The 24,789-nt window shown below is 38.0% G+C and overlaps 1 protein-coding gene across 2 annotated transcripts; it reads left to right on the top strand.

Moving 5' to 3' along the window:
- The first annotated feature begins 610 nt into the window (after window positions 1–610).
- On the top strand, window positions 611–18,390 carry EXTL2 (exostosin like glycosyltransferase 2). 2 transcript variants are annotated; one of them, XM_061186265.1, is made up of 6 exons: window positions 611–806; window positions 1,023–1,189; window positions 3,602–3,681; window positions 13,587–14,014; window positions 14,664–14,734; window positions 17,296–18,390. In XM_061186265.1, the coding sequence occupies exons 3-6, from the start codon at window positions 3,677–3,679 to the stop codon at window positions 17,782–17,784; spliced, it is 993 nt and encodes a 330-aa protein (XP_061042248.1). In that variant the 5' UTR covers window positions 611–806; window positions 1,023–1,189; window positions 3,602–3,676; the 3' UTR covers window positions 17,785–18,390. The 2 variants fall into 2 exon arrangements, with proteins under 2 accessions (XP_061042248.1, XP_061042249.1); XM_061186266.1 differs by lacking the exons at window positions 1,023–1,189; window positions 3,602–3,681 and having other exon boundaries at window positions 695–806.
- Window positions 18,391–24,789: the final 6,399 nt, after the last annotated feature.

Genomic DNA, 24,789 nt, shown 5'->3' on the forward strand with positions numbered 1-24,789 from the left:
ACGACGAGGGTCGGTTGGCGCGAGTTCTGCTGGGGGCAAAAAGAGTTGGCAACTACTAGGTGGTCTAAAGGGCTGACTTGGAGTGGAGTCCCGCCACCTGGACTCAGGAAGAAAATCCTGAGATGGCCACCCACAGACTGGGCTGGCTGGGAGGTTGAGAGGCCGCTCACGCCCACTCCGACTGCCTACCACTCTTGTTCCCGGATGCGCTGGCGTCCAGCGCCTGCCCTTTCACCATTGCCCCTATTAGCATTAAATCCTGGTGCATTAGAGAGCAGTGCTTAAGAATCCAGGCGGCGACATATTCTCTCGCCGCCAGTCCGCAGGAAGCGCAAATGATGGTTTTGCTGGGTGAACTCCATGGGCGCCCAAATCCTAGTAATCCACCCCGCCCCCGAAAACAGCGCCTGACCTTTCTGTACTGCCACGCAGGAGGCAATCAATAAATGTCTTCCGAAAGAATGTTAAGGGTATTTAAAAGAGGCTTTGAAAAGGAGCTCCTACGAGACCGTGTTGAAATTGAGGTTTGGTTAAGGCATTACTTCCCCGACAATCTCAATCCGTTGATAACCCAAAACTCGAGTTCCTACACGTCCCCTTCACTTCCAGGTCATCCCGGAGGCCGCCGCCGTGGCTCTAATTCTCGTGAGAACCCCATAGCCCGTTTCAGGGAAGTGCAGGGAAAACTGACTCGTTGGTGGGACGCGAGGGCGTGCGGAGCGCCAGGGGCGAGCCCGGCGGGCCAGTGCTGGGCACCCACGGTCGTTGGAATTCCTCTTCCAACGCCTCTCCGGGAAATTGTTTGGGTAAGGTCAGGTGGTCCATCACCTGAATGATTAAAAGTTGTTACCCTGGGGGAGAAATGGGGCAAAGGAGGACTGGCTTTTGGAGGTGGGCTAGAAACTACAAAACCGAGCTTCTTGGGAACAGCCTTTTAGTCTAACAGGAAGTGGAGCGTCACCTAAAGGGAGGGGCGGCCACCCGGGACTGCCCTCTGCTTCAGGCTCTCTTTTTGTGGGCAGCGTTTCATCCAGGTTGTCAATCCAGCGAGTAATGCCGGGTGATGCACGCTGCTGGGTTTGGGGAAAAAAACGAAAAATGAGCAAGCGAGACCCCCCTTTCGTTTCATCGTAACCAAGCTGGAAGCAAATAAATCGGCTAGGTCCCACTGCAGTCTTCTGCACTCGAGGTAAGGAAATAGGAAAATGCTCTCGTGTTAAAAGTCTTTTTGCAGTGAGAATATATGTGTTTTGCACTCCTTCTTGGAACTTTGTGTGTGGGGTAGTGATTCTGTGGTTTTATTTTTGAAAATAAAATTTACTTATTCTACAATTTTTTTTTAATGTTCGTGTTAATTAAACTGCTGTGCAAAAACAGCTAGATTTCAGAAATTAAGTTCTGGAAAGGGTATTTTGTCTTTGTCTTTCTTGGCGTATATTTCATTATTTTAATTTAAATATAGAAATATTTTCAATTAGTAGCATTTACTTATATTTTTAGGAAGCTTTTATATTAGCCATAGACTGAGTTTTACTGTACTGCACTGCTGGGGAAACGTTAAGTGGGTACAAACTAGGTTGAAGATAAATATTTCCACAGCGATTGAGTGTTTCTCCAAAGCTGCTTTATTTCAGTATGATGTAACTGGGGGTGGGGGTGGGGTGTGCATAAATGGAAATAACTAAATTTCAGCAACTGATTTCCAGCGTTCTCTTAACTCATCCAGGACAGCTGCGATTTGAGCCTGTGTTTTTGAATTCTGCCTTTGAAAATAAATTCTACATTTTGCCCTATATTGCTGCAGATGAGAAATTGTTCAACTGGGTTATGGAGAAATCTGCAATACCCTTTTTCAAATAGTTTTGAAATAAGTTGGAGAAATTGAAGTTTAATTTCAGTTACAGTGGTCCTGGAACTCCTAAATTCCCCACTGCTCACTCGCCAGAAGATAAGATAGCTATTCCGGTGAGGGCCTTCTTTCAAAAAGTGACAATGTCACTTCACATCTTTCATTCTTAGACGACATAATTACTGACTTCAATACTGAATATTTTATTAGAAATATAAATTGGACACTAAATCAGGAAAAGTGCTATGAGAGGAAAATGTTTGACATGTCTCACTTGATTTGTCATCTTGAAATAATGCTTGTCCCATATATGTTAACCAGTATATGTTGCCATATCAAAATTAAAGTTAGTTTCATTCATTCAACAATCATTTACTTTGCGACCACCTAGAGGGGTGGGATAGGGAGGGAGGGAGGGAGATGCAAGAGGGAAGAGATACGGGGACATATGTATATGTATAACTGATTCACTTTGTTATAAAGCAGAAACTGACACACCATTGTAAAACAATTATACTCCAATAAAGATGTTAAAAAATAAAAACAAAAAAAACAAAACACAATCATTTAATGAGTGTCTACTATGTGCTAGGCTCTGTGCTGGGCACGGGGTTGGGGAAGGGAGGTAGGTTAAAAAGCCTGATAAAGTTCTTTCCCTGGAGGAATTTTTTGGGAAGAAGAAGCGGGATGTGAGGAGAGGGCAAATCAGTTCAGGATTTTAGAACTAAATGATGTTTAAGATGTGCACAAGAGGTGCTTTTGGTGTAGCGAGGAGGAACAACTGTCACCTGATGAGTCCAGATACATGCTAAGCCATCCCTTTACCCCTTCAGTAACTTGTATCATGAAAGAATATGAGTTTGGAAAATCAAAAATGATTCTTCAGGTCTATTCAGGTGGTCATTACAGATGCAGTATCTTGTGGGTCTCCAATCAGTTCTGAATTCCTTCATATGTTATGGATTTATAAGATTATAAAATAGGTAGACATATTAATGAACATTTTAAACCAATAAATGGATTTCTACCCTGAACTTTTAAATATTTGTTTAGATCATCTACTAATTAATTGCATTAGGTTAACTGTGCAGACTATATGGGGGAAAAAAACCCTAACTTCTTAGACATGTGATTAAGGACTGTGAGAAATGAAAGCCGAGAAGATTAAGGGGCAGAAGCTCATCTCCAGCCAAGGTTCCAGCTCCTTTTGGGCAATAGTAAGGAATAGGAAGGATGCCATCTGTCATTCCTCAGTAATCAACCCTGACATTTACCTGCAACCCTATTTTAGACCCTGAGTTTTTTTAGTACTTCAAATTGAATGCCCTATGAACCTTTAGTGAAAAAAGGAGTTTTGATGGTAGATAAAACTACAGATACTTAAAAATCTAGAAATTGAATACAAGTGCAAATTGAATACAAGTTGCTAATGCATTCAGAGGTCTTGCTCCATGGCATATATGTTCTGGTTTCAAAAGTGTAAACACATTAGATCATCAGGATGATGTGAGTTTATTCTGCTTCTGGATACCTAAGAGAAAGATGAAAACAAAAATATGGCAATGTTAACACCAACCTAACAGGTAGCACCTACCTAATTGCCTAAATGTAGTTTTTAGAACACAGTATAGCAAATTTTAATTTCTAAAAATAATTCAAAGCCTATGGACGATAGCATTAAAAAGCATTTTAAAAAAATTTCCTGCTGATTGACAAAATCATCACAGAAAATTCTTTGATTTCCCTTAATAGTGCCAAGAGAACCTGTTCCTATCAATTACTGAAGCCATAAGGAAAATTTTTTTAAAAAATTAAAACTTTACCATAATGAGGTAAGTACCAGTATTTTTTTTTTTTTTACTTTTTAAAAATTGTGGTAAAATACACATAATATTTGCCATCTTAACCATTTTTAAGTGTACAGCTCAGTAGTGTTAAGTGTATTGACATTGTTAAGCAGCCAATCTCAAGAACTTTTTCAACCTGCAAAACTGAAACTCTATAACCATTAAACAACAACTCTCCATTTCTCTGTTCCCCGGGCCCATGGCAACCACCATTCTACTTTCTGTTTCTATGAATTTGACTACTCTATATTCCTCATGTAAGTGAAATCATAGAGTATTTGTCCTTTTGTGCTGGCTTATTTCACTGAGCATGATGTCCTGAAGTTTCATCCATGTTGTAGCATGTGTCAGAATTTCCTTCCTTTTAAAGCCTGAATAATATTCCATTGTATGTCTATACCACGTTTTGTTTATCCATTCATCTGTCAATGGACATTTGGGTTGCTTCCATCTTTTGACTATTGTGAATAATGCTGCTATGGACATAAGTGAAATATCAGTATTTTTATCTGAGAAAAATTGTTTCCTATAGAGGTGTTTTTGTTTCCTTGGAAATAAGAGTTTTTACTTGAGCCAGGGTCTGTTAGAAAATACTGTAGTGCCTGTTTTAGATCTTATCCATTGAAATAGTATTCCAGATTATAGTATAAAGTCAATACCTACAAAGTTGAAATATTCTTGTAGACTAGAACAAAGCTGAAAACAGAGACTACTTGAAAGACACTGAAAATACAAAGCAGGTCAAGTGTGAGAGTCGGGAGTTTGTTTGGACCCACCACTCTTTCTGTGGCTCAGGAAACATCATTTAATATTCTCAGTCTCAGCTAGCCCATCTACAAAATGGGGTGGATATATTTTAATTCCTGTGTCTCTGAAGGTTTGAAACATTACTGATTTGAGTTGTTAGGTAACATAAAGAGGGAAGAGGTCTGACAACTTTCATTACTATTGCTAAGCTCTGTGAGGGCAGGAATTGATGGTCTTGCTCATTACCATCCCTAGTGCCTGACACTGCTGGGCTCGTGCATGGTAAGCACCTAGGAATGTTTATGGACTGACATAACTACTATGGATATTCTGACCTTCCTCTAATAAAGTTAGGAAGCTCATATGAATTAGGATTACGTCTTTGTTAGGTTTAATATCTAAAGCTATTTACAAATCATAATTCATATGTATGAAATCTGTTTCTCTTAGAGAAACGATTTTGCAGTGTGAGTTTATTGCTGAAAACCAGTGTTGTATAAAAGGGAGAGGGTTCCATAGAATATTCCAGGTTTCTGTTGCCCAGCAATCTTGCCTCCCCTCCATCTTCCTGTGACTAAAACAGAGAGAAGTTCAAGTGAAAAGCTTCAGTATCCTGGAATGGTAAAAGTAATGTATTTGCAGATGTACTTGGCTTCTTTTTGACCCATTTCTGGAACTGATTTTGCATGGCACTGTACTGAGCTAAAAATGTTTTTCTATTTCTAGGCTTTCTTCTTAGGATGCATTGACTCCTTGGATCCTTATAAGTCGTGGATGTTCCTCTTAAGAATAAGGCCATTCCTTCTCCTGCCCTGATATATGCCCATAAGTTTGGTCATCTCCAAACACCACCATCATCATTATCATACAATTAATTGGCAATTCCTGGAGAAAGATGCAAGACGAGAAGGAACTTTCATCTAGCATAATTCAGACCTGTGCACTTTGAGGGTAGAGAAGGCCTCACTGCCTCAGTAACAAATGGCTGGATTGAAGGACGCAGTGCTTTAAGAAGCCTTTATACATAATATTTATGTTATTTCCTCTTAAATCAATGATGAGAAAGCAAATCTAATTAATTGATAGTAGCTGCCTGAAGAAGTATTGAGAAGCAATTTGATGCTTTGTACAGGATGCTTAGGAGGGGGAAAAAAAAAATGCCAGGACTGACAGGCAGCCTTTGCTACTGATAACAGGGTGAGATTAGGGAGAGACACAGGTACTTGGTATCTGCTGTCTGTTTTAAATGCTGTCTTCGGTGTTTATTTGAACCTGATTTACCTGTAAGGGAATGGCTCACTCAATCTTGCTGCCAGGAGAAGAACTTGCTCTAATTTAATGTGACCAGTGCAGAAATTCTTTCCTTAACAGCTTGCAGTGAGAAATGACCTGTTGCAGCAACTTCTGTTTTTCAAATGTGATACTGTAGGAAATTCAGCTATTTATCAATATGTTTTAGCAACTCTGTTTCAGAACTATAGACTCAAAATGCAGTCTATAGTCCTAAGCTTTCTAAATGACAGGACTTAGATTGGCTATCGATGATCATGTATTTGTTGTAGCCAGTTATACTGTCAATAGAAAATCACTTTAACCCTAAGAGCTGGTCCATGACACTGTGGATCCAGATTGTAGTCATCTAAATGATCTGTTTGGATCACTATACAATTAGTTGTAAACACAGCGAGATCACTAGGTGAATCTGTGACGCGATGTGGGCCCTTTTATTATTTATTATTTTAAGTCTATTCCAATTCCTGCCTTTCTTATTCCTAAATAAATAATATTGTTAACACAGATAACTTATTTTGATGTATTTAGACTTGTAATGGGAGTTGAGAAGAACCATAAAACATGGATGGGCTCCTTAGAAGGAAAAGTGACGGGAAATCGTTTAGAAAGGAGAGGATAGCATTGGTTGCAAATGAGAAAAACTGTATGGCACTTCTAAAATAACAGTGAAAAGAATGAATTTCCTGAATATAGGAAAATACAAAGGCAAAAACTCTTAGAATACTCTTTAGCACCTGGAAAAGACTCATAATAAAGAACAGTGACCTTTCATGTACTATCTCTGGCATTCTGGATTTTGCACTGAAGTAGATTCTAGCGTGTGCTGGTTAAAATTTTAATGGAAGAGGCTTACTCTAAGCAGTAGTGAACTGACTTGGGCGGTGTTCTGACTTAGTTTTCTGTTTCTCCCAATTGTCCTGAGGTTTCTATAGGCTTTTGTCAGTTTCTAAACCCAAACTAAATTTTCATTTCTCACCTAGACAAGACTTTATTGTCTGTTTGTTTAAATCACATATGCTTCCGAATTAAGAATATAGCTTCTGGTTATTGTTAACCAGAAATCACAAGGATGGGATTATCTAACAAGTGATGGTTTTCTCCCAAGGCAAATCAGCTTATTCTCCAAGAGCAGAATATCTTGGAAAAAATCAGCGTTCTAAGACATCTTTTATTAAGTAGTTTGGCCACAGAACTAAAGGTAGAAAGGTGACTCATGTGGCCTGAGCTAGAGACCACATCTCATGACTTGTTGTCCTGGTCCCCAGATGGGGGATAATGCAGGTCTTTTAAAGAGGGAAAGGTTTCTTGAGTCTTAACTGGGCCTTAATTTGCATTTAATTTGAGTTTATTCTTTTAAAATTTCAGGCATTTCTTATTCATGGCGAAATTTAAGACCATTTAAACATAGATTCCCTCACTCCTTTCAGCCACAGAGAGTTGTGAGCACTTACTCAAAAATTGACCAGGCACTGTTCTAGATTACAAAGCCTAACAGAAACGGCCCTCAAGGTACAGCCAGAGTCAAAAAGGAGCTGGAGGCAGGGTCAGTAGTTGTAATACCTGGACACAAAGTCTAGTAGCCCTGTGTTCCCAGTTCCCAGGAGCACTGAGGACGGAGAGTGGTGAGAGAAACATCCACAGGGGAGGGGATGTTTGAAAGAGACTTGGGGGTAGGAGGGCAAGGAGCAGGGGTGTGCCAGGTGGAGAGAGGGATGGGTTTTGTAGTAGAGAAGATAGCATGTACCAACACTTGGAGTCATGGGTCAGCACGTTGGCTGTAGGTATCGTAAGAGGAAAGTCCTTTTGGAATTGGGTACCACATGTGCCTTTGCCTCAGTTGGAACAGTGTTTGTCATCTACATGCCATAAACCTGGCCAGAAACTGCTCGTCAGGTGTATACTGTCTGTTCTGACTCTTCTTGCATGTTCATAGAAGGGAAGCCCAGGTTCTGAATTAGCCTCTGTGTTCCACCTTGGAATGCTTTTATCTCGTGGCAGCTGAGGGCACCTTTTTGAGCATCTGTCTTCTATAATCATCAGTTTTTAGGCAAGTACACATTTTGGAGGCTGAGCCAGAGAAGAATACAATATGAGGCAAATCTCGTAATCAAATGGTAGAATAGTTATTCTTCCACCATCGGTGGCATTAAAAGGAAAATGACAGCTTCTCAATGTATGACGTGAAGCTGTTCATTGCTTTTCTACCTTATGAGTCAGAGGACATAACTAATCTTTGTTCATGCTATGCTCTGGCTATTTGTTTTCAGCTTTTGTCTGGATAATTATTGCTTTCAGTCCAAAGGAACTAGCCTGGAGAAAAGAATTCTTCATTCAATAGTGTTCCTTCTAAGGAACTTTGATAGATGTAGTAAATAACTGCAGAGTGGGTCTTTGAAAATTCAAATTGCCTCGTTCATTTAAAGACAAACATTAGAGAATTAGTAACTGTTGCTTCATTGTATTATTTACTTTCCTACTCTATCTTATGTCCACATTTAAGAAAATTTCTTAACATTTCAAATAATGCTTTTCCAAAAGCTACCTCAATTCTCAAATATTTAAAAATTCTGATATAATGACCCAGCCATTCCACTCCCAGGTATATACCCAAGAGAAATGAAAACATGTTCACATAAAAATTTGTACTTGAATGTTCATAACAGTGTTATTCATAATAGCAAAATGTGGAAGCAACCCAAATGTCCAGCAACTGATGAACAGATAAACAAAATGTGGTATATCTATACAATAGAATGTTATTTGGCAATTAAAAAAAAAGAATTAAGTACTGATATATACTATGACATGGGTGAACCTTGAAAACATTATTCTAAGTGAAAAAAGCCAGACACAAAGGCCATATATTGTATGATTCCATTTATATGAAATGTCCAGGATAGGCAAGTCTACGGAGATAGAAAGTAGATTAGTGTTTGCCTGGTGCTGGGGTGGAGAAAGAGAGGAAATGGGAATGAGGAGTTGACTGCTAACGAATGGGTCTGGGGTTTCTTTTTAGAGTATTAAAAATGTTGTAGAATTAGACTTGGTTGCACAATTCTGCGAATACACTAAAAGCTACTGAACTGTATACTTTAAATAGGTGAAATTTATGGTATGTGAAATAAATCTTAATAAAGTTGTAAAAAACCCAACATACCAATATTAATATTCATATTATCTTACAGGTACCTTAGGGACAGTCTCATATACTAATTTATGACACATCCTTGCAGAATTTACCATAACACAGTGGAAAGAGTCGTGGACTGTGCCCTCAGAGATATGGATTCTAGGCCTGGCTCTGCTGCTGGTTAACTGTATGCAGCTGCATCAGTTCAGGCAAATTCCTTATGCCTGGACCTTGGGTTCTTTATCTATGAAACAAGGAAGCTGGCTTAGGAGGGCTCTGAGGTCTCTTTCAGTTTTCTGAGTTTATGATGTGTTTGTATCATAAGGCATATAGATATTGGGGCAGTTTTGGAGACATTGCTTTATCCTTCATTGTTTGAGCGTAATAAATAGCAGTAGGGATTTCAGGGGCCACCTGGCTAGCAGTCCCTCCCCGGTCGTTTTCAAGGTAAAATATATGTAGAGCAGGGCTTCTCCACCTTGGCATCACTGGCATGTTAGGCTGGATAATTCCTTGCTGTGGGGCCTGTCCTGTCCATTGTAGGATGTTTAGCAGCAGCACTGCCATCTACCCACCAGAGAGCAATAACATCCATCTCCTAGCCCCAGTCACAACAGTCAAAAATGCCTCCCGACTTTGCCCCATGTCCCCTAGAGAGCAAAATCGTCCCTGGTTGAAAACCCCTGGTCTAGGAGATGCTATGTAACCATATCAAAATAACTAAAAGGATGTGCTCTCTACTCATGAGGAACTAAATAAGTTAACATATGTGCAAAAAAGTATCATCTGGGCATCTTTGATTTTGCAGATGATTAGGAGAAAAAGAAGGATTTTTGTTTTGCTGACATTTACTGTGTTTATCGAAGTCACATTTAATCTACTATAGTCATAGATGGGAGAAGGGCAGAAAGGGGATAGACTAAGAACTGTAAGATCCTTTTTGGAATGAGGCAGGGTGCCAGGAAATATATATATCAATAGATATAATTTTAAATTGAATAATTTTAATTCTTGGTTTTTTCTAAGTAAGACGTAGGTTATCCAGATGTATTCTCTTTCATATCCCCCCATTCAAAACTCAAAGCTGTGATTTAGGTGATAGATTCTTCTCTGGACAAAGAACAGAAGAAAGCTATAAACTGAAATCCAGATAGCTAGGAAGTCATCATCACTCTCCAAACTGTTCTAAGGCTGTTTCCAGTGGGCCTACCATAAAGTTCCAGGCTTCAGCTATTCTCAAAGTACAGAGATGCCACTTGTACTGCAGTCTATAAAGTTTTTGTTCTTCTTGCTTTTCTATGTAGACTACAAATGTAACATAATTTTATCGGGCTATATCATTTAATAAATACTACATGAAATATTTACATTGTCTTTCCAAAGATATAAATTATATCTCTCAAAACAGTTTTGATGCAAGTAAAATAGGGGATTAGAAGCTATCTGAAAGAGGAAATTTCTATGACAGATATGGAGGGTAACTTCCACTTAAAAGTATAGATAAAAGTGAAACAGTCGTTCACGATTATCTTTGACAATGTATATTTATAGTAGGCTATAGAGATGAATCTTCATTACTTTTTCTCCACTAAAACTGCCAGGTAGCTATCAGTGTCTGTTTTAGAGACTAGAGACACTGCTATGTAGGTTTTACAGTATGTTATTCCTACTCAGCTGAAGAAAATGAACATAAAGATGTTAATCAGGGTATACTTTAATGCAGTTGTCAGGGCATTCTTAACTCTGAGTGCTTATAACCAGCCATTTTTATGCAGAACTGAAAATATGTTTTCTGAGACCTGCTTTTGAGTCAGTATTAGAAGGATTATCAAGGCCTTTGAACCAAGATTATTAATTCATAATGGTTTCTCTTTGGTTTACCACATTAACAGTATATGTTGTTTTAGTAAAAGGGTGTATACAGTGAAAACATTTGTGCTCTCAAACCTTAAATTACCATCCTTGAAAAGTAATCATGGTAAAGCTGAAATTACTTCAAAAATAATTCATTTCATTCGTATCTTAGAGTGAGGCTATGATAAAAGGAGAAACACAAAATTTCTTTTCTTAACAGAACAGGCTGCAGAGAAAGTCCAGGAGAGAATATCCTTGAAAGCTCTCCAGAAAGATTACTGCAAGGGAACATTTCTTTTCAAATCTGGACTTTTGAAAAGTGAGGGTCGCTGAATGACAATGACCATTCCCTTATCCTTATGAATAAGTTCTTCCTTTGCTTGCACAGGCCTCAGCGCATTATCACATCATGGGGTGTGTTCCCCTATAAACCTTGGAATTCTCCAGTCCCCACTTCTGTGAACTTTAAAGAGAGATGTTAAAGGCATGGTCTATATGGCCTCTCTATGTCCTTGCTGAACTGTATAGAGAAAAACTGTTGCTACAGTTACAAAACACACCTCATAACATGAAACAAGATCAGGGGAATGTGACTGTCACTTTAACTCCACCACTGCCAAGTTTCCTCGATGAAAAACAGAAGACTGATGGGACATCATTTGAATAGCAAAGTGAGATTTCATTTGGAACCTAATCTGTTAGACAGGAAGATTTAGACTACAGTCTTAGGATTGTCTGTAGAATGGTGGCCTGGCTGCAGATGCCCAACTGAAACCACAAGGTGCAAAATCAAGAGCTTAGATACAGACACAGGGCACTTTTTCATGAAGGAAACCAAAATAAACTGTACAGAAGCAGTGTTATACAAGGAAGAACAGTGACAGTGGCTTGTACAGTTAGCACACCGCAGGTGTGAGTTAGCAGTGAGAAGTCTTTTCCAACTTGCTATTATTTATCTGTAATAAGGAATAGATAAGAGTATCTGTTTATTGTATAGCCTGAGAGGAAATATTGTATTAAAAGTAGTAAGAGTGGATAGACCATGGGTCAATTAAAGTCATCAAGAATAATAATATCTCATTCTTTCTGGTTCTGAGAGATCTATTTTTTTTTTCTTAAAGATACTTTTTATATGTCTAGAAACTCCTGGTTGATTTTTGTTTTCAGTCTTTTTATAAGTAAATTTCTGTAAGCTTGCTTTTTCCTCATTTCAGGCTTTTGTACTTGAATAGAGTAGTAGAATAGATCTAGGAAAAGTGCTGAGATGTATTTGAAGGCTCAGCTGCCAGAATAGAAAACGAGGACATTCCTCAAAACCTTGTGGAGGCTTGTGGAGGAGTAAGTAAAGTAAGTAAATCAAAAGCAGAAATAGCAGAAGAATCAAAAAACAGCAGCAATTGAAAGCCAACAGTGCTCCAAAACGAGGCAGTAGAGGTGATAACGAAACTGTATTGGAAGCCAAGAAATCAGAGTTCTGGGTATCTGTAAAACAGTATGAGATTTAACCTTTCCTTACATTTGTGACTGAGTTTTGATCAGACAAAAAATTTTGACCAATAAATCTCCAGGCCACATTCCTCGGTTTTTGTTCACCTACTCTTCTGTAGCCATCTCAGGCAGATCCTGTAGGTATAGTGAGGAATAGGAGAGTCCAGAGCTGATTACAATACCTGGTGATCCTCATGTTCTGTGACAGAGGGTGCTTTGGAAGCTCAAGAGCCCTACCTCAGTACAACCCGGATTTGAATCTGGCAGTACACTCCCCAGCCCATGATGATGAACAGCCTGGGCTCTGGCAGCAGTTTTTTCCTGGATAAAAATCCTAGATCCATTACTTCAGTTGTTTAGTAACCTTGAGAAAGTTATTTAACCTCTGTAAGCATCCAAATACTATTAAATGGGAATAATAATAATAGTAAAATATAAACAAGATTCTGTTACTCCCCTGATCAAAACCCTCCAATGGCTTCCCATCTCACTTAGAATAAAATCCATACTCCTTACTCAGGCCAAAAAGATCCCCCGTAATCTGGCCCTTGCTTATCATGTCATTCTGATTTATTCTCTTCATTACCACCATGCTGAATTAGCTTTGAGTTTATTTACTTTGTTATCTGTTTGGCCCTACTATTTCCTCTGCTACTAACAGCAGAAACCTTGTCTATCTTATTCATTGCTATATTCACAGAATCTAAAACAGTGCGTGGTACAGTAAGTGCTCAGTGATTATTTGTTTGATTTACTGAGTAAATAAGCACGTACTATGACATGCAAAGCACGTAGTACAGGGCCTAGAATGTAATAAACCCACTATAATTGTTTGCTGCTGCTGCTATTACTATTATTTATTTCATATATTAGGGTTCTGCATATGATTTCACTTGGAAAAAAGTTTGCTACCAAAATGTAAGTTTAAAGTTAGTGTATTGAAATATACATATATCAGAGCATCAAGTTGTACACCTTACATATATACAACTTTTATGTGTCAACGATATCTCAATAAAGCTGCTTAAAGAATTAGTATACTACTAAGGGAAATATAATCCTATCTGAAAAAAATAATCTCAGTTCCAAACGTTTAGTAGTGAAATGAGGGCAAATTATAAAATGCACTGCTTAATTCTTCCTGTTCGGGGTGTAGATGACCCTTTGTCTGCAGCTGCAAAGCGAGCAGGCCCAGAAGGAAAGGTTTATTCACTGTAGTTTTTATCTTAGGCCAAGTCACCTTATCAAAGAGGCAGCGTGAACTGAACTTGAATCCACTAAAAGACGATTAACCTCTCTCCTCAAAAAAGCAAAAACAAAAACATGGTAACTAGTAAGAATGCTAAGATTCTGCATTTTATTTCCATTTCTACTCCAGGTGTTGCCACATCTGCAAACTCCCTGGAAGAGTGATGGGGATTCGAGTACTTCGTTTCTCTTTGGTGGTAATCCTTGTGTTACTGCTGGTAGCTGGAGCTTTGACCACTTTACTTCCTAATATCAAAGAAGACAAGATGCTCACTTTGCGTAGGGAAATAAAATCCCTGGGCAAGTCCACCCAGGATTCCTTTACTCTCATAATGCAGACGTACAACAGAACAGATCTCTTATTGAGACTTTTAAATCATTATCAGGCAGTACCATATCTGCACAAAGTGATTGTGGTGTGGAACAATGTTGGGGAGAAGGGACCAGATGAGTTATGGAACTCCCTAGGGCCTCACCCTGTCCCTGTGATCTTCAAAGTACAGACAACAAACAGGATGAGAAATCGACTCCAGGTCTTTCCTGAACTGGAAACCAGTGGTGAGTTGCAGCTGGGTTCTTAGTCTGGCAGGGCTGCAGCTAACCAGAGCTGGGGGTGGGTGCGCGGCTTTTGGGCCTTCTACTTGTCTTAATTGTTTGGAGAAAATAGGGAAATTTAATCATAAGAAAGCATTTTGAAAAACTTAAGGGGCAGTTTCCAGGATGTCAAGAAGCAGTCTCCTGGGGAAGAAATCGCATATATCTTGCAACAATGACAAAGAGGTTAATATTGTGAAAGAAGATATGCTATGATTACGTATTACTGCATCACAGAAGTTATTAAAATGCCATTTAACTTATGCTTAATGTATTTTTTGCCGCCTCCTTTTCCTCCCACTCACAGCAGTTACATGAGATTGTAATTTGCTTAAAAGAACCTTGGTTTTATTTATTTATAGGTTCATTAGTTTCTAGGATAATGGATGATAAATACATGATAATTTCCCCCTCAGGAAATTATAAAAATCAATTACATTTCAAGTAAAAACTTTTTCTGCTAGACAGATCTCTCCAAGAATACATTTTTTATTTACTGAATTTCATTCAGAAAATACTTCATTTGAATGACTTATAAAAACACCACTGTATCTTATAACTTCTGCCTTCATTTCCAAACTGTTTGATTTAAATTTTTTTCCTTTCATTTCAGCGGTGTTAATGGTAGATGATGACATGCTAATTAGCACCCAAGACCTTGTTTTTGCTTTCTCCGTGTGGCAGGTAATGTTGCTACATCCTTTATGAAATCATCAGTATAAAGTCTGATCTAGTGTTTAACCAGAGCAGCATGGTTTAATGTGAGAGTCACCCAAACCAGCATAGACAGTTTTTATCTAAAAGGTAGATGAATTTGTCATAATCAGATTTCCTGAGCTCAGTTAAGCTAATCTGAAAGTTATAATATCTTTTATCTATATTTGATTTATATTTGGTATATTGGAAATAAGAGCTAGAACTGACTTCCAAAGAACAATGAGGAAATGATCTGGTATATGATAGAGCAAAGACTAAAATCCAGAGGCACTTTCGCCTGTATCTCAAATGAGAAGTGTATTTCTGTATTAATATTGCACAGAACTTCCTTTGAAAGAAACAATTTATTACATCCATAAAATTTAATTCTGATTCTGAGACCGTTGTTTAAAAATTAATAATACTAATAATAATTCTGCATGCACAATTGTGGTGGCAGTTTCCCGCTTAAATCCCAAGCTGGGATAAACAGGCATAAATTGCCTGGTATTCTATAAAAACTTCTTTTTCCTACTGAATATGTGTTAATAGTAGACAGCTTTTACAAGTTGCACTACAAGTACCTGAAACCAGAACTGCATACAAATACTCTGAAGCCCTGTCCAGTAATTAAACACTGTGCTACCCAATAAATGGTCTAATTTGCACTATAGTAACTCTCCTTAATTAGCGACTTGGGATGTAACAACATTAGGTATTAATGGTAAGTGGTCACAGTACTCTGCAGATATCATCATTCTCAAAACTTCAGTTTTCAGCTTCATGCCTAGTGTACTGATCAACAGATTTTTTCCATATCAGCAGTTTTTCCAGCCCTGTAAATAAAAGCTTCCTAGGCAAAAAGTTCTAATGTAATACTCCAGCTGTGAGATTTCTATTTCAGGTAAAAAATCAATTTACTGAAAATATCAGGGTGGGGGGAAATATGAGAGCTGCGGTTAATTAGAACAATCCAAGTAAACCATAATTAAAGATGGATAAATATGACTTTAGGTTTTATTCATAAAACCGTCAAGAACAGTTTCAATCCATTGCGCAAGATAATCTGACTCCTAAAGTTTTGTCCCATCAGTGCCCTGCATAGTGTAGTGATCTGGGGCCTAGAGAGAAGCAAGATTAGAGCAGACAGGTATCTGTGCCTTTGCACTCACCCATCACCTCCACTTGCCGTGCTTTTCCTTTTCCACCTCCAGTCATCCGTGAAATCTCTTTCATCGCGTAGATTGTGTAAGCGGCACATCTTCTCTGAAGCCTCCCAGCCTTTACCCCCAACCCTTGACATTCCCCTTTGCTTCCCAGCAGCACAGTTGTCATCCTGTCCTCGGTGCCCCCCTGAGAATTGCACAGCTGCATTTACAGCTTTCTCACAGTGTGGTAATTCCTGGTTCACATATCTGTATCATACCCTCTCTAGACTATGCGTTCTTTGAAACGGGATTTAACCCAGCCTGACTTGTGTGCGTGTGTCCCTAGTTTAGTGTCTGTTCCGTAAATGAATGAAACTCAAGTTATTTGTGAGATTGAACTAAACCTTTTAATTCTATAAGTTCATGCTTCTTTTCCATGATTCACTGCTTTTCTTTGCTGATTTTTGTTTTATTTTTAATCACTCTCATCCTACTATTATTGTTTTAATACTATCCTTCAAAGATCCTGACACATCTCATCATATATCTATATATATGTCTATATCTATCTATCCATCTATCTATCTATATATATATCTTTGAGCAACATGGGTTTGAACTGTACAGGTCCATTTATACTCGGATTTTTTCAATAAATACAAACCACAGTACTACATGATCAGTGGTTGGCTGAATCTGGAGATGCAGATTCGTGGATACGGAGGTCTGACTGTAAAGTTATAGACGAGTTTTCTACTACGCTCGGGGGGTCAGTGCCTCTAACCCCTGCATTGTTTAAGGCTCGACTGTATATGTGTGTGTTGTGTATATATGTGTGTATATATATATATTTTTTTCTTATGTTTTTAAAAAAGAGACACCCAAGCTGAAAAGGGATAAAAATATAACATCGTTTAAAATCAATGGTGACTTTCAAAAACATTGAAATCAACATGGAAAAACAGTAAAATTATACATGTAAATCCATAATTTTATATACGCCTAAGAGATTAAAACAATTTTTCAAAATAATCACATTATGTCTTCTTATCTCCTATAATAAATATCATTCATACAGTCAACTTCTCTTATAGCAAACTCTGAAAAAACAGACTCTTTGGTAACTCGAATTTATTAATATTGGATAATGTGTAAATTAGGAGAATATTTGTGAGGTTAGAAATTTTGTTAGAGATTTGGGTTATGATGAATTGACCTTTAAACTTATCAGGACATAGATTTATGAATTTGTCTGGAGTTAAAGGAAATTGAGATGTAGAAGCCAGGTGTAAAATAACATTGACAAATCAGTTTAATTCTTTCTGTAGTAAATCATTGCCTTTTCACCATGTCAGCTTTAAAGAAATGCCACACTTAATTGTTCTTTTTCCATCTTTTCAGCAATTTCCTGATCAAATTGTAGGATTTGTTCCAAGAAAGCATGTGTCTACTTCCTCTGGTGTCTACAGTTATGGAGGTTTTGAACTGCAAACACCGGGGTTTGGAAATGGTGACCATTACTCTCTGGTGCTGATTGGAGCCTCATTCTTCCATAGCAAATACCTTGAACTCTTTCAGAGGCAACCTGCAGCTGTCCATGCTTTGTTAGATGAAACGCAAAACTGTGATGATATTGCCATGAATTTTATCATTGCCAAGCACACTGGGAAGACTTCGGGGGTATTTGTGAAACCTGTAAACATAGACAATTTAGAAAAAGAAACCAATGGTGGCTATTCTGGAATGTGGCATCGAGCTGAGCACTTTCTGCAGAGGTCTTATTGTATAAATAAGCTTGTTAACATCTATGACAGCATGCCCTTAAAATACTCCAACATTATGATTTCTCAGTTTGGTTTTCCATATGCCAACCACAAAAGTAAAATGTGAAAGGAAAACAAACCTCAAAACTGCTTGGTATTTGAGTAGCTTCTTCATGCTATGGTCGGTTTATTTATTTATTTATTTTTAAGCACATCATGAACTTTTTTCTACTCCAGAAGTCTCTACAAGGGGGAAAAAGTGCTTAGGGCTTCTAGCATATAAAATTTACAGGCACTTCAAAACCCAAGAAGCTGATATTACCCAGATAGGTCTTCTTGTGAGAAGTTTTCATCCACAGATAAAATTCCTTGGTCAACAATTTTATTGTTTACATTCTGAGACTGTTCTACAATTTAAAAAAATTTTTTTAAATTGAAGTATAGTTGATTTACAGTGTTTTGATAATGTTCTACGATTTTTTTTGACTCCTGTCACTTGCCTTAAGGACCTGTAGCAAACTGTTTGCAGGATCAGAAACTCAAGACAAGTATTTCTCAGCTTTTTCATTAAAGGATGATTATTTTCATTTGAAGCCTGAAATGCCTCTTCAACAAAAGCCTGTGGTATAGGGAAAAGCCATGTGAGGAGAGAATAGTCTCAGCTAGTGGGAAGCAGCCGCATAGCACAGGGAGATCAGCTCGGTGCTTTGTGACCACCTAGAGGGGTGGGATAGGGAGGGTGGGAGGGAGGGAGATGCAAGAGGGAAGAGATATGGGAACATATGTATATGTATAACTGATTCACTTTGTTATAAAGCAGAAACTAACACACCATTGTAAAGCAATTATACTTCAATAAAGATGTTTAAAAAAAAAAAACAAGTGGGAAATTTGTGACTATCAGTACTTCCCTTGTGGTCCTCCCAACCAGCCCTTTCCAGGACTAACTTATCCCAGCATGGTTTCAGTGCAACCATCAGTGCTTTTATTTCTGTGGCTATCTGTTGTGACTGGGAGGGTTAATTTTAGTAGGTAAAGGATGTCTAGTTGTTCACTTGATTTTTGTGAACATTTACTGCATGGATCACAAAAACGTGCAGCCTCTGTTTCTTATATGCAACTTATATGCAGTGAGGAGTAAATGTGTTACTAGATTCATGTTGTGCATTTTGTCACTGAATCTGACTTTGAGATTGCACATTAATTCTTAGATTTTACATAAAGTACGTATTGTTTAAGGAACATGTATAAAATAACTCTTTTGAAAGAGTGATTAAGTAGGAACTGGCAGAAATTACAACCCTTACTATCAAATGATCTTTATTGTTATAAAAGCATAGGTTATCTCCTGGATACTAAAACGTGTGTATTACGCACTAAGTCAATCTCTTGCATTCAGAGCTTCTTCCCTCCAACCCGCAAAAGATCCAGAGATCATTTCAATTACATAGATACAGGAAAAAATTAGAGACCTGAGTCATAGTAGAGGAATTCCACAGGGAGTCTGCATCAGTTGATTGTTAAGTTGCCCACTTTCTGTTATGTGAATTAGTATCTGTTCCACACGGTGTCTGTGTTTGGTCCTTGTTCACTATTGGTGGAAAGGAATACTCAGGCCTCTTTTTGCCACCTTCTCCTCTTCCTATGCCCCCTCCTGCTCCCATTATGCCGTTATATTCTCAAAATTGCAAAGCTATGAAAATAATCATGGTTAATGTTCCAACAATGAGGTCTCTGTGCAATTAGCTCAGTGTATATTGTTCCTTTACATGGGCATGTGTATGTATCTTAATGCCATCAGAGAAAACCAATAGAACTCGCAGCCTCACTAAAAATTTATAATGTTAATCACCTGCTTTGTCCAACCTTGGTAGTGACTTTTTGCCTCTTCAGATTGGCAGATAAATAAAATAAACTTTTACCATCCAGATGTTCTATGTTAATTAAGCAGACTCATGCTTTCGTGGTCGGTATTTACACAGATTTTCAAATACTCTCATATTTTGTTCAGAGTAAGATTAGAGGTATTAGCTACATTGCCCATGCAAAAACTTTCCAGTGGGAAAATATTCTCAGGTTTTATTTCTCATCTTGTATTCTTTTTTTTTTTTTTTTTTTTTTTGATTTATGGCTGTGTTGAGTCTTCGTTTCTGTGCGAGGGCTTTCTCTAGTTGCGGCAAGTGGGGGCCACTCTTCATCGCGGTGCGCGGGCCTCTCACTGTCGCGGCCTCTCCCGTTGCGGAGCACAGGCTCCAGACGCGCAGGCTCAGTAGTTGTGGCTCACGGGCTTAGTTGCTCCATGGCATGTGGGATCTTCCCGGACCAGGGCTCGAACCCGTGTCCCCTGCATCGGCAGGCGGATTCTTAACCACTGCGCCACCAGGGAAGCCCTCATCTTGTATTCTTAAACTTATCTTCAGCATCACTTAAGTTGCTCATATCATATTTTTCAGACCTTGTAGAGCAAATATGAAAGCAAAGTGAAGTTCAGTCTGTGTTACAAAAACTCTTGCACTGATTGAGGCTAGACGTATACTAGAACTCTTTTCCCCTGCACCCTCTTATTCTTGCTCCAAATGATCTGGAGAAGAGAGGATGCTCAGGCTTAGAGCTACGTCAGAAAAGCAACATAGCTCAGGGGTTAAATGTGCCAGTGGAGTCCCTGGGCTCAAATCCTTCCTGCATCTCATATTTATTTCACCTCTTGGAGCTTCAACTTCCTCGTCTGCAAAAATGAGAATAATATCTACGTAGGGGTTTGTTTTAAGGAATAAAGGAGATAGCTTGTATAAGTATGAACACAGTGCCTTGCCCATTTTAAATGGTCAATAAAGGAAAGATGTTGGGGAGTGTCATTGACAATAAAGGCAGTTAATTCTACTCAACTCACCACTCAAGCATCAGAAAGGCCCTCGGACACACCAGGTGCGATATTTGGGAAATTGTTTCCACGTAACAAATGTTTCTACATAACAGTGTTTCTGCATAATTATGGCAATTTTCATCTCATTTGCTTTATTTCAAATGCCCTTTTTCTTGTTAAAACAGTACATATTCATTCTAGCAATTTTGGCATATTCAGACCAGTACAAAGAAGAATTGAAAAGCCCCCAACCACATTAACAATGGCTAAACATTTTTGTGTCTATTCCTCCTGACTTTTCTAGGCATATATTTTAAAAGCATGATTTGTTTGGTATTTCATTGGATGGGTAAACCATAGTTTATATAATCAATGATATTGCTATTCTGTTTGATAATTTCTTATTATTGTAACAACATTTGGGTAAGTGTCCTTGCCTTGAGCAGATCTCTTCGAGCCTACCTATAATGATTTCTTTAAAATCAAGTCCAGGATGTCCAATGCCTGGATCTATCTAGTCTTCGTATTTTTAGGGTTTTTAATACATATTGCTATATATCCCCAAGAAGCATTGCCATAGCTATAGTATTACCACATCTGAGAGCACCTGTTTCTCATCAGACTTCTCAACATTGCATATTATTTTAAATTTTCTTTATTTCTTTTTCCATGCACAAAATACTCAAACGCTGCAGAATTTGGAAGGACTCTGGCTGTGTTCAGAACTCCATGTTGAGAAGGCTGAAAAAGCAGGCAATCAACTGTCAAATGAAAGATTCCAGGACAGTGTAAGCTTCAGGAATCTTTTGAAGTGCTTCCAGAAATTCTTTTCTCCCAGGCTTGAGTGTAGGCAATGAATTGTTGGCTCTTTGCTGGTCCCAGGAAAAAATAACTTGGAAGCAACAAAAAATGCTCACAATGGTTCCTCTGAAAAAGACCTAGGGCCTTGACCACAAAGTCAGGAGTGGATTAGTGAATGTGTGTGTGTGTGTGTGTGTGTGTGTGTGCGCGCGCATGCCTACGTGCACGTGTGGTGGCAGTGGGGAGGGTAGGAGGTAGAGGGAGTGGGAAGGAAGGGGATGGAGTGGAGGAAAGTGCTGTGATGGAAGAGGAAGACAGAGGTGCTAAATCTCATTGGTAGCTACGAGGACATAAATGGTGAGATCTGATCATCCTCTACCCCATGCTATTTCATAAGCCAGTTTTTATTTTTCTGCTAGGTTCCTCCAACTTTCTCTCTCTCCCCCCTTCCACCTCCTCTCCATTCATGAAGGCTCTCTCGATATAAAACCCAAATATTTTCAAAAATATACTTATTGTGGATGAAACACAAAGAGCATTTGATTCATTGGAAACATGCACTGAGTCCTGGCTCCACTAAATTTCCTCATCTGCTGAGTGGGGTTGAAAATACCTGCCCTAAAATTTCACTGGTTGTTTTTGGTTTCAAAGGGCACAACGTGTAGGAAGAACTTTACAGTATCAGGAAAGTGAAAGAATTTTTTAAAAGCCATTACAAATAAAGAGCAGCTCAGCTGAGAGTGAAAAGAACTTGGTTGTGAATTAGTAGCTGTGTCAAAATTATACCTTAGCGCATAAAAAGAAGTGAGAATAAATATGCAAGTACTGAAAACAATTTAAGGAACCCACTTTATTAGCTCTGGCTCAGAGTGAAATATTTAAATGAAGTATTTAAACTAGAGATGACTCAAGGCTCTTTCTCTTTCCATATGTCAATATTTTTTTTATTTGAAAAGAAAAAGGACAAAATTTTTGGTCAGAATACTTAAGTAGGTTTAAAAAAAAATAAATCTGAAGGAAGCAGCTTTAATTTACAGCAGTGGTTCTTCACTTGGGCTGATTTTCCTCCCAGGGGTCATCAGCAATGTCTGAAGACACATTTCTGGTTGTTACAAATGGGAGCAGTCTACTGGCATACAAGGAGGATGCTGCAGCACTGCTGCCCCCAATTAACTGTCCCAAAATGTCAGTAGTGCTGAAGCTGAGAAAAAACGTGCATGACATATTATAGAATATTTGATTGGTAATTTATCTATATAACCAACACTTTATGACACTGCCAGTTGCATTCCTAAAGTTTTATCTTATATAACAGTGCCTATAGGAACAAAATTAAGGGGGGGGGAAACATGTTTATATTACTATTAAGACATCTGGTGCATAATTCTGTGACCCAAAATCTGATCAAAGAGCCAGAAATATCCCTGGTTAAGGTTTATTTCTGACATTTTTTTTTTTTTTTTCTGATCCACTTGCCTTTTTCTATTTTCCCATCTGAAGAAATAGACAATGGAGCTTCAGTTTCTGGGAAGGACCTATGAATAAACATATATTTCTGAAGAACTACAGAGCAATATTACATAATATAGTGTGTATTTTCATAACACATCTCTAGTTAGAGAAAGTCAGGATGGTTAAGTTAAAGTAAACTAAGTACAAATTTTCAAATAATCATATTTATGTATGGTCAAGTATTTTTGGTTTAAACAATAAACTTAATAAACAGCCAGTGAAGACAATTTATATAGGAAAGAATCCTGGAATGAGAGAATTAAGAGACATTTTTCTTGTATCAGCTAGGTAATGAGTTATGTAAGTTTATCTAGGTCTCAGTTTCTACATCTACAAAGGAGAGGGGTAAACTAAATGATTAGTAACTTTCTTTCCATTTGTAAAATTCTGTGACCCTAAATCAGTGTTGAATTGGTAGGTTTTAAAGGAGCCATGTTATACTTCCTGACAAGAAAAAAATATCCCCTAGAGTTTAGCTCTGCTGGAGCTTACAACCTTCCCTACACCCTAAGCCTATCTTTCCAGGAATCCTTTCTCAAAGTGAAAACTAACTTAATAAACATCACTACTGTTGTACTGCTTTAGGACCAAAAGACATAATCATGATGATGGGATAAAAAAGAAGTTGATGATATCATCCTTCAGTGGTAAACACTGACTAGAAGAGGTTATGATTTAAAAGATGTTTTACAGAAACGGACTCAGACTTAGAGAATGAACTTACGGTTACCAGGAGGGAAGGGTGAAGGAAAGGGATAGTTAGGGAGTTTGGGATTGACATGTACACATTGCTATATTTTAAAAGGATAACCAACAAGGACCTACTGTATAGCACAGGGAGCTCTGCTCAGTGTTATGTGGCAGCCTGGATGGGAGGGGAGTCTGGGGGAGAATGGATATATATATACATGTATGGCTGAGTCACTTTGCTGTGCACCTGAAGCTATCACAACATTGTTAGTCGGCTATTCTCCAACACACAAAAAAAATTTTTTTAATTAAAAAATAAAAGATATTTTACTTCTTAACCAAGCGTCTGTTGCCACTGGCCTTTAGGAAGATCCCCAAAAAAGTTGCAACAGGCTAAAAAACCACTTGAATCAAATTGAACTATGAATCAGAAATTATTAGGTAAAGCCGCTAATTTGTTAAACCCAGAATGCAAATACAAGTTTTAAAGACTGAATTAAACTATTTGATTCTATTGAAATTTATAAAACACGATTTTAATGGAATTTTCTATTTTACCAGCAGATGTCAGTGCAACCTAATTAACTGAGTAACACTTTTTTTTTTTAACAGATTAAATACCTGCCAGTAAACTGAGTGAAAAGAGTCTTAAAATAGCAGTTAAAAAATCTACTGTCAATGTGTTTGATTAAGAATATCTTAAGTGGAGCTATAGAAAAAAATCAATCCTTCAGAAGTTATTAAGTTAAAATGGGCCCTTGCCTAGGTAAATCATATTACATAAGTTATAACACATTGTTATTATCATCATAATTTATGTGACAACAGCATTTCTCAGTGACATATAAAAGACATGACCTTAAGTACAAAATGCTAATCTGGGGTAAAGTGTAAGAATAACGGTATTTTAAAAACTCACACATCACAGACACTAGAGCCAAAGGAAACTCATTTGTCTCTGGGTGACATATTTACAGCCCCTGAAGAAACACATTAATTCCTAATGAATCCCTAAAATATCTAGAGTGTGATACCATGTCTTCTAGAATGTAGCCTTTGCTTGTAGCAAAAGTTGTTAATCTAATGGCAGTAACAGCAACCTCTATGATGTGGGGAATTTGTAACAGCCTACAACGTGGATACTTGTATCACCCACCTTTGATGATTCAATAACAGATGTTCAGAGAGGTCAGGTAATTTGCCTAATAAAGAAAAGTTACGCAGAAAGTCAAAGTGACAGAACTCAGATGGTTCCAAGGCTATATT

Source organism: Eubalaena glacialis, chromosome 3 (assembly GCF_028564815.1).
Source record: "Eubalaena glacialis isolate mEubGla1 chromosome 3, mEubGla1.1.hap2.+ XY, whole genome shotgun sequence".
NCBI lineage: Eukaryota > Metazoa > Chordata > Mammalia > Artiodactyla > Balaenidae > Eubalaena > Eubalaena glacialis.